Raw genomic sequence first — 15,918 nt, forward strand, 5'->3', positions numbered from 1 at the left:
CAGAGAAAAAAGGAATTGAGACCCATTTAGAGTATTTGACTGGGCTAGCAGCTACCCAAACTATTCCAGAGGACCTTTTAGAGCTAGCCTCATGAATATCTAAGCACTAGAAATGCTAATTAGTGTCAAAATAAACAAAAGTTTAACCCCGCGACAAAACATTTTCCTTCCTATTAATGCGAACATGCACCCAGAATGCTAGTCAGATTACCAGGATTTTCCGCAAATCCTATAAAATCGCTAACAGCATCAAGGCAAGACATTATTTAAGACCAGCAGCTCCTCCTACCAGTGCACCGGGAAACCGCATTTAATCTTTGCATCAGTTCTTCCAGGGCCATTTCTTCAGTTCGCAGCCAGCATCTCATTCCCTGACGGAACAAAAAGAAGCCACAGCAAACATGTTCCCCCCGGTTCAAGAAGGAAGGAGAAAGGGAAAAAAAAAAAAAAAAAAAAAAAAAAAAAAAGGCAAGGCAGCACTACAGCAGCGCTCCGCAGCCCTGCATTTCAATGACTCCCCACAGCTCCCCGTCAGCGCACAGGAGGCAGCAGGCTGCACCCTGGGTGAGGTGGGTGCTTCCAGCAGGACCGCTTGAAACTTCTCTCCCCTCCTCTGTGTGTAGGGTTTTGCCCGCAGCGAGCCCTCAGACTGAAGGATTAATGCGAGGCATTGATGAGAGGCTGGCTCGCTCGGTGCTGCCAGCCCGCTGCAAGCGCTGGGAAGGTCTGCGCTGCATCAGCTGCTCGGTTAGGAAACTGCAAGTGGTGACGGCTCGCATGAAGCCCTGTCCTCATCCCTACGTGAGCAGCAGCCTCCTTGGTACCTTCTTGTCGGCTTGCTGCAGGCAAGCTGCTGTGGAGGAAAAGTGCTCCCGGCTGCCAACGTCAAGGCTGTTCCGCCTGCACAGCGCCTTCACGCTCCGCTTGGAGGGCTCGTTTTGGGGGGCCGAGGACTCCGAGTTTCCTTTGAACGCTGAATTAATCGCAACCATCTTCTGGACTGTTCAGGCGAGCTTGACTGCTTAAATGCTGAGCCACAGCGGTCTCTGTAACTGCGTTTCCAAAAAAGTGCTGCTTTTTTTGCCACCTGAGGCACTTAAACCGCTTGGGTTTTCACTTCTGGATCTGTAGAGCCCGCAAGGCAGATGGGGCAAACACAAAAGAACTACACAGGTCAGCTAAGAAAAGCAAGCCCATGAGCCTATACATTTCCACTGGCTCTATGGGGTATATTTTAGGGATAAAGAGAGCTTTTAGGGATATTGAAAATCCTGAAGTCTGAGACCCTGTAGTGCTCCTTGTGACTGATTTTCAGGGCTTTTATACAGGCTCTTGTGCACGTTTCAAACAGTGAGGCTTTTAACACTTCCCTTGGTCAAGACTATCTCAATGCCTACTAAATCTCATTATCGTCGTGATTTTGTTGATGTTCAGCTTAATTTTCCCACCATTGTAATCAATCCACTGGATTTAGCTACGTCCTCTTGCATTTTAGCCATCAAATAAAAAATGTTATCTGTGGCTAAAAGAAAAAAGGCTGTTTTCCTGCACAATTAAAAGCACTGTGTTGTGCTGTTTGTGACATAAGCTCTTTCCTACAAATTATATACAGCAGGCAGAAAGCAGGAGGCCCTTCTGGGAAAACATGTGGATGGCTATGAAGACTTGTTCGTAACTCTTAACAATAACCCTAAGGAGGGGATGCACTTAAAGTGGTTTTTGGAAAGGACACACCAACCTATCCAGGCTTCCTCTGACCATAGAAATGACTTAAATCATATTTAGATATTCATTTATAGTAAGTCCCACATCATTGCCACTCCAAGTATGACGGGCCTACAGCACCTCTGTATTATATATGATTAAAGTATATTAATGGAAATGACAATAAAGCTTCAAACAAGCTTTTGCACAATTAAGTCTTAGATAAATACACCATCTATAAGGACACGATAGCCAAAAAATGGTGTGTTTATCTGACTGCTACCTAAGAGAGCACTTTTACAAAGGAAAAAAAAAAAGTGATGAACAGCAAGACCACGATTATCAGGTCGTGGTCAACTAAGAGCAAAGGCCCTAGAGAAAGGGCACGAATCCATGGGTGTATATGGAGATTTGAGGTTTGTTTGGAAACAAAGGCTGTGGGATGGAGTGCCACGTCCAAAGCAACAACCTTCTGCTGTGAGGAGCCAGCTTCAGTAACCTTGCTCTGCCTTGTTAACGTGTAATCACGTAACGAGTTTTGCCTGATAAACAACAGATAGCTGCAGTAACATACCCAGAGATTTCTCTGTTAACTCCTCTTTGATCTCCACGGTGTTATTTGTCGATGAATTTCAGCATCTGATGACGTGCTGCGCGAAAAACTGCTTCGCTTTCAACTACCTTCCTGAAATTTTTCTGGGTGCCCCAGTTTGCCTTTTGTGTGAAGCAGTGGAAAAAAAAAAAAAGGAAAAAAAAAAAAGCAGGAAATAAACACCAGCTATTCACTTTCCCAAGCCATTCATGACTGTACAGGCTTCCACTGTAGGTGATATTATGTGCCCTCCAACCGCCTTATTTCCAGACAGAAAATTTCCTGCACTAATTAGCTCCTGTTCGTACAAAGGCAATTCCATACCTCTGGCCGCCTTTGCCACGCTTCTCCATACCCCGATTCCACCGCAACAGAGGGAACAAAGCGGGACACGGTACTCGAGAGGCCGTCACAGCATGGCTTACACACTGACAGAAAGATTTTGTTGTTCTCCGCTCCCCTCTCAGCGCCTCGCAGCGTGCTGTTTGCCTTTCTGCCCGGCACCGAGTGCCCGCTGAGCTGCTGCTGTTTGCAGGGAACTGCCCACAAAGAGCCCAGATATCTCGCTGAGGGTGACAGCTAACCCAGGGAATATTGTTCTCCAGTCCCATGTGCACGATTTGTACAATTAATTTCACCTACTGGTCGCGTAGCATCACCAATTGCATTTGCATTCGCCAACTGCATTGAATTCTATTTTGAAGAATTTCTTACGTCTGCAAATTTGGTCTTGCTATGCTTTGTTTCCATTCCCAGCTCACTCCGGAATATGTTGAATAGCTGAAGCTCCGAAGAAATAAATCCCTGCTTTGCTCCATCGGTAATTCCTCTCCACCCACAGCAAACCCAACACCTAAAGCAACCCCGTTTCTTGCTTTTGAATCAATGAGTGACGGATCCACAAGAGGGCTTCTATTTTAACCCAGTGGAGCTTGGTTCCTCTAAGAGCCTGATAGTAGCTGCAGTGAAAGAAACCCCATTTATAGAGCACAACCTACAAGAAATTGAAATGTATCCACTTCTCCCTACCACTTTGCATGGGCCCTACCCCACCACTTGCTGCAAAGAGCACACGGAGGGTTACGTGAACCCAGCTAACCCCTCCGACACACATCCCAAGCTGCTTTCCAGCCGTATCATGCACTCAGCATCAGGCCAGCAAAGCAGCTGCACCTCATCCTGCACCCAACACCATGTGCCATGAAAAATGGAGGTGGAAGCACTGAAGCTACGGGCACCCACATCGCTGCTGTCGTGAGCCACTTACCTACGCCGGACTCTGGCAGAGCAGGACTAGCCCCTCTGAACGTGGCTGGCATAGCCCAGATCCTCGCAGGTCCTGCAAAGAACTTCCACCTAAAGCCGAGGCACAAGAGCAATACCGATCCCTCGCCTTAAATAAAAGGAGGGGGAAAAGAGGAAACAGGACGGTCGATATGAGGGATCCAAATAGAAAATGCATTTTTAACATTTCAGCCTCTTTCTGGCACCACTTCTTCCTTCATGAAGCACAGGGATTTTTCCCTTTTATTTTTCTGAATGACTGAGTTCTCTTGGTAATCAGCCCAGTTAGGCTTTATTATGTAAAGCATCTGGGATTTGAAACTGGGATTCATAAGCAGAGATGGCAGCATTCAGTTTTTGGCAACACCTCGCTCTTCCACAAGGACAAAATTGTTCCTAGATTCGCAATCTGAAGGAATACAGAGAACTTTGCTTCGTACAAGTCATTGCCCTGCAAATACATGCAGGAAGGAAAAAAAAAGTGAAAGTTTTCTCTTAAAAACTTGACACTCCTGCATTCACATAAAGCTAGAGTGTGGGCCAGGTTCATGCAGGAACATGGAATAAAGAAACCTTCAGACGTGCGGGAGCATTTAATAGAGGTACTCTGCCAAAATAATGCCCTGTTTACTAATGCATGAATTTACTGAATCCCTATCATTCCCAGTGTCAGATCATCCTTTATTTTATTTTTCTTAGAGACAGTAGGTGTCATACAGAGAACAGATTCACAGAATCACTAACCCATGTCCCCAAGCACCACGTCCAGCCTCTCCTTGAGCACCCCCAGGGACGGTGACTCCACCACCTCCCTGGGCAACCCGTCCTGCTCCCCATTCAGATGCCCCTTCCCCATTCAGCCCAACCTTCCTCTCAGTATTTTCAGTCTCTAAATGCTTTTCTTTCTCCCTTATCTGTCACAGTCTAGCCTCTCCTTAAAAAACATCAAGATTAGGTCATGAGGTTTAGCTTACACAGTAATTCTTCCATAATTCATTTCTTGCATATCCTGTATTTCAGTTTTATATGTGGAGCAGCATTCCCCACACTCCTGTAGTTTTATAGTTTGCTCTTCAGCATGAATGAACTTAAACCTACTGATAAGATCAAAGGCTTCAATACTTCCTAGTGTAGAAGGGCTATGTCCTTTCTTTTTCTTTTTTTTTTTCTCTCTCTCTTTTTTTTTTTTTCTAGCCTCCCTTGCTTCTGGGGAGTAAATGAATGAAATGTCATTTGTACATCTCTTTCTCTGGTATGCCAAGTTTCCCAGTAACCACGCCATTCGGTTATTTTCTTCATCCTCCTCTTTTTCCACATCGGATTAAGTTATCAGCGTAGATATAATGGGCTTGGAAGAGTTTATTTGGTGTAACACCCCCCATCTATCCATGCTTAGCATACAGCTGGAGCAGCTCTTTATCTCCTCCAACCTGAGGAGCTAAACTACCCCGACATACCAGCAGCTGCACTCCTCGAAAAGCAGGTATGGCAAGGAAGCATGTTGCCTTTTAGTTAGGGCAGTGCCAAGAAAGACCCTTCCTTTTTATTTTTATTGACGTGTATTTATAGATGAGGGATGTGTTTTCTGGAGGAGGAAGACCAAAGGTAGGAAGCACATAGGTGAATGGGGAAAGAACTCGCTGTATACTAAATGTGGAAGGAAATGAAATATTGTTAGGTTGTTTTCTTTCTCGGGACAATTCCATGGGTATGTACAGTTAAAGGAAAGGCCACACAAGGGAAATTGTATTCCAACCCCTAAAAAAAAACAATACAATGAAACTATGGTACTTCAAACATAGAAAAAAAAAAGTGGAAATAAACGAGTTCTGGTTTAAAAAAGCAAGCAAATATTGAAAGGTACTGAGAGAATTAAATAAGTAATAGAATTAGGATGCAGAGATGCCACGGTCACGTTTTACCTCAGTGTTTGCATTTCGTATTTGCATGCAGAAATGAAATCAATCCAGAACACTCTTCTGCCACGCTGGAGGAAATACGGGGCGAGGAGTCATAAAATTAATTTCTACTGAAGAAAATCCTTCCAATATTTTTTTTAAAGCTCAAGAATTTTGAGGACTCCTATAAGGTATTAGACTTAAATCTTCAAATCCTTTTTTTTTTTTTTCTTCTTTTCTGTGTGTGTGTGTGTTCAGATTTGGAGTATTAGGAAAAGTTCAAATCTTACTACGTGCCCCAGTTTGTAAAATCACTCTTTCAAAAGAGCTGGCTGCGCACACACCAGTTCATTAGCTCTGCCATTCAAGAGGCAGGGCTGATTTAAAACATTCCCAGCAAATGACGGTAACGAGATGTGATACTGAGCTGTCACTTATAATTGCTAATTTCACATACAGTCGGTAATCTAAAAGGTATTCAGAAGAAAAAAAGAAGGGTATTTCCAGGACCATTCAATTTGATTGCACAGAATAAAAGTGAAGAGCTTCCCCCCGAGGAACAGGCTGACAAGTTGTGTCATAGAGGAAGGACGGAGTAGAAAGATGTCAGCTTTAATTCTGAACTTCCTTTATTAATGGGAACTATCTTAAACTTTTACTGCCTTTACTCCACTTCCACAGCTTGTAAAACGTAGCGTTCACTGGAGCTTTCTAGTCACGGAAAGCCCTTCCCTTTTCAGAAGAGCAAAGCACCTAGGACACGGGACAATCCAGCTGGTGAGTGGTCTGGCTGATCTCAGGCATCAGTCCTACCCCAAGGCAGCCTCTCCTGGACTGCACCCCAAGCACTGCTAAAGGTCTTGGCTTCGTCCTGATGCGGAACAGAAAACTTTAAGGAGTCTCAAAAAGCATTCAGGAACAAGACAATAATTTCTAGCAACCCCAAATGTTGCAGCTGTAGAGGCCAAGCCCTGCACAAGACTCGCTGATCATTTACCCTCACCCCAGTTCCTTCAGTGGTTCCTTTGTGGCTTTTACAACAGAGCTTAAACTTCTCTGTGTTCATCTCCTTAACAAGCTAATGCCACAGTCGATTTTATAGAATATAGTCTTTAGTAAATAAAATAGCATTACAAGAGGGGTTCAGGCTGGACATTTGGTCAAACCATTTGGACATTTGGGTCAAACCCTGGAACAGGCTTCCTGGAGAGGTGGTTGATGCCCGATGTCTGTCAGTGTTCAACAGGCATTTGGACATTGCCCTCAATAACATGCCGTAACTTTTGGTTAGAAGATGGATGAAGAGGATGATCAGTTGGACTCAATCTTGGTAGGTCCCTTCCAGCTGGCCTGTTCTGTTCTTAGTCTGGTCATTGGTGTTGGCAGATGCTTAGTGTAGGAAGGAAAGCCCAGGCCAGATCTCCTCAGAAGTGGCAGGAGATTCCAGGTAGGCAAAAAAATGCCTCTAAGGAAAGGCTTTTGCAGACAATTACAACTTTTTCATATCTTGACATGCAAAAAATCACTATTTCCAGTTCACAATGATTTGTCTTTATACTTAGCATATGAAAGAGTGAACATTTTCAGATCCCATTGTTTATTTTTCCATTTGATAGGCATCATAGAAGATGCTACTTCCCAAACTGGGCAAAATAAAGTGACTTTTTGTGGGAGGTGGTCTCCACTATATGTTGCGAGATGGGCAGACTACTCTTCAATTTATTTCTCTGCTTTCATTACAGTAAAGCTGTCAGAAAGCAAAATGCCTAAGCTTCTTTACATTGTAAGCCACATCCACACAGCCCTGTCATGTTTTCTGCTTGAAACAAAGATCAAACTTGTGCTCTGATGGGCTCCCGACAGTACTGCTGTTAGTTTTCCTTAAAGACCATGGTTCTGAATAGCTACTGCTTTTGAAAGAGAAATGTTTCAGAGCCAGAGCATGAAATCTTCTCTCAGGTAAGCACACGTGTAAATGTCTTTATTATTTCGATTACATGCTGCTATCGCTTTTTACCCCCACACACCTTAAAGCTATTTCCAATCCATAACAAACATTGCTTTTTTCAGTGACAAGCTTAACGCAATGCTCCTTTATTTTCATTTACTTTGTTTTTAAAACGCAGTAAAAAATGTGCTTTGACAAACTATTTACTACACATAAGAGCTTGCATGGGCTACAGTTTCAATCATTTTTAAGCTTTGTAATGTCTGGATAACTGGAAAAAAATATCTTTTGAGTTGAGTTGATCACAACTGCAATCAAGAACTAGCTACATAAATCCACAAAGATTAAGACAGAGGGATTGGCTCTCAGAGGGACTCATATCCAGAGCACTGTACACAATTCCTTGCTCCAGCTTGGCTCCTCCAGCTCATCAGGCATGCCTGCTTCTATGCTGTCAAGTCAGCTGCACAGTTGCTGGTAATTAATAACCTCTGTGATACACCAACTGGTACACAACAATATTTTCAACACTGGTATTCTTAATTGCTGTTTAATCACACTGTTCTTAGTTGTCTGCTAAGTCACGTCATGTTTTAAGAGACTAAAAGATTGAAATGAGATTTCCTCAAAATTTCGTGTTCTGTGTTCATAGCATTTCTCAAGTTCTACAAGTTTTCTTTTTGCAAAGTTTTGCTGTCAGAGCTCTTTATCAGACCAGTTTCAACACGCTGGAAATGACTTGATCCTTCAGCTTTCAAGCTCACCAACATAGAGCCTCAGCAGAGCATCTGTGCAGTCACATCATGTACTTCTAATGCAGTTTACCCACCTGTGTTTGCTCATCAGATATAGCTACTACATGATGATTTAACCATAATATTTGACAGTTTCCTCAAACACTCCTAGCTGAATGCACACTGAGACAGATTCCCAGAACTTGGATATCTCAATTCAAAGGTTTTGTCTGTATTGCTGGGTTTGATCCGATTCCAGTCAGGTGTTATTTACAATATAAAAAATTTACAACTTAATGAAAAATTCATAAATTCACAAAAATTTCCAAGAAAGTAAAGGAAAAATACACAAAGGTGTCAGGCAAAAAAGAAAGCACCTTGCATTATTTCATCGTACACAGTTATATATTTGTCATTAGTGTTGTAGTATGATTATTGTCAGGGTGTTAGGCCTAGAAGAGATTTCAAGGAAATAAAGAATTATTGTACTGTATTTCCCTTTACAAGACAGCAAATATATGATGGACCAGCCTCCAGTCATGTTCCTGTACACTTTGTGGCAATGCCTGGATCTCTGAATGGGAACATTTTGATCCTCTTCACCATTCCCACCCGTGCATGCAAGAGGAAGAGCATTTTCAGAGATGCGTATCGCCAATAAATCAGTAGAGGCAGGAATTATGATATGTAATTTAAAAGCTGTGATTGCAACAGGCAGTGTGTAGAGGAGGCCAGATAGCATGCACTGGAAGGCAACACTTGAAACTTGAGCTATACCACAACAACACACACCAAAGGAAAAAAAAAAAAAAAAGTCTCTAGTCTCCCTAGAGGCTGATCTGCATTAGCATCACTCTAAAAGCCATTTACTTCCTCCACGACCTTGACAGACCCTTTAAAGAAACTGAGCAAGGCATTAATGAAATAGTCACCTTGGCATCCGTGGTTATTAGCACAGCTGGACCTGCCATTACTAGGAGCACCTGCTAAAACGGTAAAAATTGACAAGTAGCTTTGGTTGGAAGGCTCTGCTGGGTAAAAAGAAAAGAAGTGCATAAAAATAAGTAACCTATCAAATAACGCTTGCAGTGACGTTATCAAATACATTAGACAGATATCTAACTACCCAAAATCTCTCCATAACACACTGTTACCAGTAAAAAACTGTTATCTCGTTTCATCTTTCTAAATATCCGATTTCTCCTTGCTGCCACACGCTTGTGCGAGTGGGACATCTGGCAGAGTCATCATCAGCGGCGTGGTAAGAGAGCGCAGACAAAGAGCTCTCAAAAAGCGGCAGTAGTTCTGATACGCTTCAACTTGTATTTTCCTGCTTTCGTGGGATTAGGCAGCGTTTGTTCATGGAACTGCACTGTTTGCTTTACAACGGAGTCAATATTTTTACATTCGTTTCTGAGGTTTTTAATTGTGTAGCGACAATAAGGAGGGGAAGGACAGTGTGCAGAAAAGAGATCACGGGTAACAGGTGACATAATTCCACTCTCTTTCTGTCCCTGTCCTTCCTCTCCTCCTGCCATTTGCGAAATAGGGCATTGAAAACTAAAGACTAGTTTCTTATGGAAAAGACAGTGTATCTGCCTGCTCTCCCCACATCTCCAGCCCTCCAATAAGCTAAATTTGTATCCAGAGCACGCTGTACTCTGTATTCTACTGCAATATTAGTAGCCTAGAGCACCCAAAGCAAATAGCAATAAAAGAAAACAGTAATAAAAGAAAATCCATGGAAACTTCCTTTCCAGTCCCTTATAGAGAGAGATTTGTTTAAATAGATCCACCTCAGCCAAGACAGGCAACATTATCTGCGGGGGGCAGAAACAAAGACTGATAAATACTCGTGAGTAAAATCCTAAATGCCAAGGACCTAACAACTAGGCTTACATATAGTTTCACATGGACAGCTACCCCATTTTAGAGAGAAAAAGGAGTTCATGAAACAATTTAAAGACAATTTGAGAAAGCAATCCCACTACGGAATCGCTGCCAGATGTGTCTAATATTTGCCAAGCTACAGCCAACATTTTGTCAACATGGGTTAAAATTGCTTTTCTGTACAGCACAGCCTTCTCGGTGCTATATGATATTTTCCCAGTATATACAGGAAACCATTTTACTACCAGAAAGACAGTCACAAATGGGACTTCTATCTCATGTGCTTGCCACCCAGTTACTCACATGAACTATGGCAAAGATACCTGTCAAAAACAATTTAATGCTCATTTAGTGCTCGCTTAACATAACGTCTCTTTCATAAAGCCAATAATGAGTCTTAAATTAAATAAAAGTCTTAAATTCTTCCTGATATAACCGCACAAACCACACTGTTGCACAGATTTGGTTTTGGCTTGAAGTGTTGAAGCTAATCATAAACACCACTAAAACATCCCAACACAATATATGAAATCATACCCCTGCCACAGCCAGAACAAAAATACTCTTCTGTGACAACACATATATGTATCCCACATTGAATGTATTAAATAAACTACAAATAAAGCCAATGTCCTGCCAAAATCCTATTATGAGGCAAACGTACTAGCAATTACTTTCAGCAGCTCTCTGATCCCCAAAAACCAGCTAAGATTGCAATACGCAAAAAATAGCATTGAGCTCAAAATACGAGGCTTTAAAAATAAGTGTGGAGAAAAGCAGATGCTGTAAAAAAAAAAATATATATATAAACACTGCCCATGTTTACTTTTGTAAATACCAACCTTTGTTGTTCTGTCCGAAATCCAAAGCACGCAGCACATCTCCTTTGATCACGTGCTTTATGTGAGGACGGCACAAATGCCGCAGCTTTTGAGAAACAAACGTGGTGAAAAGGTCCAAGCGTGCACGTCAAACTCTTCCCAAACGCAGTAAAATTGACAGATTTAGTGCAGTGCATTTCGCTTTTGCAGCGAGTCTGTTTCCAAGGAAACCAGTAGCTGCAGATGCTTTCCCATGTCGTTGCAAAAGAAAATTCAGCAGCGAGATTAGTTGCTTACTCAGTATTTTGCTCACACATTCATTCTAATCAATAACAAACTCTTCCCCAAACTCTGGCAGAAGACCAGACCAAATGTTTAAAATAAATAAATAAATAAATAAATAAATAAATAAATAAAAGCTTTCCCTACACATAATCTTTGTTGCTAAAAGCAGCATGCTACCTTTCAACATTTCCTTCTTTATCCTGTTTTACTCTCCCAAAGGGACCAGCCTCCCCTGCTTAGTCTCCCTCGATAAAAGCATGCAAAAAACACCCCATATCACGGGTTTTCATCCCAAAAAGTGCTCCGACAACTTGGCAATGCCCCAGCTTCCAAGGGACAAATGCTGACCTGGAGAGGCTGCGGGAATGCTTACCCTTACCGTATGGAATAGCTTTACAAAACTGCCTCATGCTGTAGAAATATCACCAACACTGACATGATTCAGGCTTCTTATAATGAGAGTACAAAATATAAACATTTAGTACAACCCTAACGGAGATGCAGGCTAGAAAATCACTTTCCAGCACATGACATTAAACCTGTAATTGTGTTAGATGTAATGGTTACCTCTCATTTAAACAGCAAATTCCCAAGCTGGCATATGTAAATGCAAAAACCCATAGACGCTGTATTTCTTTTTTTAATTAGACCTCTTTTGTCTGTATAAAGTACCAGACCTCCTCTTTCAGTGTTGGTGATTCAACAGCAACATCTACTGGACACGAAGGGGCAAGATTCAATCTATGTAAAGAGATGAAGGGGCCAGGCACAGAAGCAGAAAACATTTACGGCACCTCTCTCTATGTGTTTTTGCATCGCGGTCACTGCAAAACCTGAGCTGAAAAGAACAGAAGTTTGAAGTGTGTGTTTACTCTACATTCACCCCTCCAAAAAGAAAACAAACCCAACAATAAGATAGATTAATAAAACAGCAGTGACTTATTGTTGTCATCTGGAGACCACGTATTTTTATTGTATCTTCTAGGAATATTAGATACACTGGGCTAACAGAGCCATGGGCAGGAATTTTGCCAGTAGAAATATTCAAACAATCTCCAAGCTTGTGCAGTAAATTTTATTATACTCACTTTTGCTCTTTCAGCCTGTTTTCCCTCTTTGTGAAACAATTAGCAGATTAAAAAATATCAGCAGTAACTAATAGCCAGCCAGCTCAGACCAAACAAAAGTTCTTGAAAATGTCACAGGGAACAAGAGGATCTTTGAACCTATAAAAGGCTGATGACAGGGAACCCAAAGATTTTGGCCTTATGATGCCCAGCATTGGTCTTCCTCCACTGGTCAGAACCAGGTGTCCAAATTTCCTAAGTGGAGTACATGAAGATTGGATACCTTGTGAGAGGGATACGCAACAACCTAAATTTCTTACAAGCTACATCTAAGTAAGCCAAAGACAATGACCAAGGGCTCAACTTCATCCCTCCTGCCCCACTGCAGAGACTGGCATTTCTTCTGCCTGCTAACTGGCACACATCCAGACGAGGATTCACAGTCACAGTCCTTGCCTGGCTTCGTACAGCTACACAAATCCTTCTCCTTTCCCCATGCAATCAGAGAAGAGCATCCCCACTCCAAGCGCTGATCATGCTTCACATCTCAAGCAATTATTTATTAGCTGTATAAATACTCCTGGAAGCAGAGAGCACAACCCAGAGCAGCCAAAGCCAACCCAGCATCCCTGCTGGCGCCCTTCCAGTCGGTAAAACAGGAGAATAACCCACCTGCTCCCTCCGGGACCAGGCCTGGCTGCACGCATATGGCCCATTCTGATACCTTCCAGAACCTCATTTACAGCCTTCTTATGTAAATACACTTTGTAGCAGTGAAAAGGGCAGGCACAGCCAACTTCTGTGAAATTAAATATGCCGGAGTGCACAGAGTGCTACACCATGCTGTTGTTCAGAGCTGGAGCTGCACAGGAGTGCACCAATGAACAGCAAATTTCTATACAATAAATTATGACAGGGTGCATGTTCTACAATGAAAGGTGTTTCTCAAAATAAGCAAGAACAGGGAAGGAAAAAAAATAGTTAAACAGCATCCTTAACATGTGCAATGGGACATTTCTGCAGAATTTTTCCCCATTCCTCTGCCTTCAAGCCCTGCTCGTGTAGCAAAGGAAACTTTCAGGATTTTTTGTGGGAAGAAAAAACTGTGTATACACAGATAGCAAAGAGGTTTTGGGGCTGCATTAGGTGAGCTGATTCTGCTTCTAGGCCCACTAGCTGTGGTCCACTTCAATTTTTTGGCAAGCCCTAGCAGCACTATAAAGGTCCCTAATACCTTTTCTGCACACACATAATCTCATGGATGTATCCCCATGCCTTACTGGAAACAGCAGCTGCTGGGAAGGCTGCCTAGCTTTTCAAGGATTCATTCCCTACCTGCCAGAAACCTCAGCAGAAACGATACCGATGTGCTTTCTCTGGGAGCTTCACCTTTTGGGCTGCCCTCCTCGGCAGCAGTTAATCCCAGGCATCTTACTTTCCGCTGCTGCTTTCCCAAAAGGACACCGAGCCAATCCATCATTTTCAGCGCAGCAGCTCCGCACCAAGGTGATGGTTGGGTGGAAGTCACACCCGCAGCAGGGCTCCCCTTGTTCCACACGTGTAGTAATTAGCAGAAGCACATTTCCCCAGATAAGCCTTTGCAAAACAGGGCAGGCCAATTTGACAGCTGTGAGCTTACACTGACCGACTCCAGATGCAAAATCAGTTTTCCTTACCTCCCTCCACATAAGAAGTTGTTTAATAACAGTCAATGGAAAATATATTGAACTGTTCAACAATCAGTTTAGATGACATGTGAAGACTACAATCAATCATTTAACTATGTGCAACAATTAATTTTAAAGAATCACAATTTTTCTTACACACCTTACGATCAGCAAGCAGGCTTAAGCAGATCTGATAAGCTGAGCTGAGAAAATAAAGCTGTGCACCGAGTAACTTACCTTGCAAGCCCAAATTAAATAAACTCTCTTTAGCCCCTAGCAATTAAAACAAACACTCTATCTTTTAGCTTTGGGTTTCCCCTTGACAGCTGGCTGTTTAACCAATTTTAGTCAACTCTAAACCAGCATAATTTTCAACAGCCAAGAAACATGACCGTATGCATCTAGGCTGCAGTTTGTACCTAGGAATAATGCAGAAAGGGAGCTCCCTGATAGCTGTGTATTTTCAACAGCAGGAAGGTTTCTACATACGTTCCTTTTTGGACATAGACACTTGTGGTAGTCGCAACAAAATGCAAAAATAAACTTGAAAAATGTACATGATTTATCTCAATGTTTTCCAATATTTATGTTATCAAACTGCTCTCCAATGTAGAGACAGTCTGACTTTTTAAACACTCGATGAGTGTGCACTAAATCCAGCAAATCTGAGTATCTGTTTCACTGTCTGCATGAAACAGCCCTGGGAAATTCCCCAGAGCCAGAGGCAGCAAGCGAACCCAAAATCTAATCTGGGTATTGCCTAGAACAGAGGCAAAGCAATTCATTTCCCTAATAAATGGGCCAGCTGGAAGCCAGTTGATCAATCTAACCCACTGCTTTTTACCCTGAGGATGCGTAGGTGATGCTGAGAGACATGAAGGCAGCATGAGAAAACTCGTAGCTCGGATGGTTTCTGCTGCACCTATGCAAGTCCTAAGGTAAATATTCACAACCTCATCTTCATGGCCTTAGGAGTGAGGGAAAGCACTTTAAATGTGCCAGGTGACTGCTCTTCAGCAGGCAGGAGGCACATCTCCAGGTATGTCTAGGGTCATGCATTACCCTGCCAGCATGGTAAGTCAGTTTCTACGACAGAATTTGTTTTTTGCTTGTTTGGATATTATAATCAAGCAGCTTTACGCAGATATCCACTGCCTACGGATGCAGAAAAATGGGATTTACGGAAAGCCTAAGCAGGTTAGACGCATAACCCCTGCTGAATTTCAATTACACTTCTGCTTAGCCACTTCTCCAATTTCTTTAGAGCCACCTGAGGCAACAAAAGCACGAAGGTATTTATGTCAGGGACTAAACAGAATTGACAAAGCTTTCTTACTTTGGTGTCATCAAGTATTTAATATTTCTTCTTGCATGGAGAGTGTCTGGAAAGTGAAGCATGATTTAAATCAAAAGAGAGAGTTTCATTACATACAGAACTATCATAAAAGCTATTAATTTCAACAAGAAATTAAATGTTACTGCTTCCTCTGCAGAGTAAATGGCAAGACATCTATAACTATATAACATGAAAATATAGAAATGCAAGAAAGTTGAATGAGTTTTTACTAGTAGAATATTGCTAGAGAATAATTTCTTACCTCACTACTCAACATGATTATGCTGGCACTTCTGAAAACTCCAAATTTAGAAAGTAGAAGTGCAACAATGCTGCGTACAGAACTTGGAAAAACTCCTAAAATCCTTCCCAGCTCTGGGAAGTTCAAAGAAAAATTAAAGATGCTTTCATGCCTTCACTATAGCTACAGATGGTACAACAGGTTCCTGAAGATTATCTTGGTGGCCTGGCCAAGGAAGGAAGGAAAGAAGGGAACTGTAGTCACTGGCAGAAGTGCTGGCTTTCAATAATTTGCCAACAGACATGGCTAACCAGGGAAATCCCAGCTGACTGATGGTTTCAGCCCAGAGAAGAGAAGGCTCCGGGGAGACCTTACAGCAGCCTTCCAGTTCCTAATGGGGCCTACAGGAAAGCTGGGGACGGAGGGACTCCTTGTCAGGGAGTGCAGTGAC

The 15,918-nt window shown here is 42.4% G+C and overlaps 1 protein-coding gene across 12 annotated transcripts in view; it reads right to left on the minus strand.

The window, feature by feature from the left end:
• The window catches only part of MCF2L (MCF.2 cell line derived transforming sequence like), a 152,005-nt gene that overhangs the window by 124,557 nt on the left and 11,530 nt on the right, over window positions 1-15,918 (minus strand). Inside the window, exon 1 of one of the 12 annotated variants that reach the window (XM_038173326.2) lies at window positions 10,893-11,011. The exons of 9 other annotated variants lie outside the window; for them this stretch is intronic. Coding sequence is in view for 2 of the 3 variants with exons in the window: in XM_038173321.2 (XP_038029249.1) it covers window positions 290-368 (79 nt within the window). In the remaining variant the exon portion in view is untranslated. Of the gene's footprint in view, window positions 1-289; window positions 430-10,892; window positions 11,012-15,918 lie in introns of those variants that run through there. 2 more of the 12 variants (XM_038173321.2, XM_038173328.2) reach the window with 2 other exon arrangements.

The sequence above is a fragment of the Anas platyrhynchos genome, chromosome 1 (assembly GCF_047663525.1).
Source record: "Anas platyrhynchos isolate ZD024472 breed Pekin duck chromosome 1, IASCAAS_PekinDuck_T2T, whole genome shotgun sequence".
Lineage (NCBI taxonomy): Eukaryota > Metazoa > Chordata > Aves > Anseriformes > Anatidae > Anas > Anas platyrhynchos.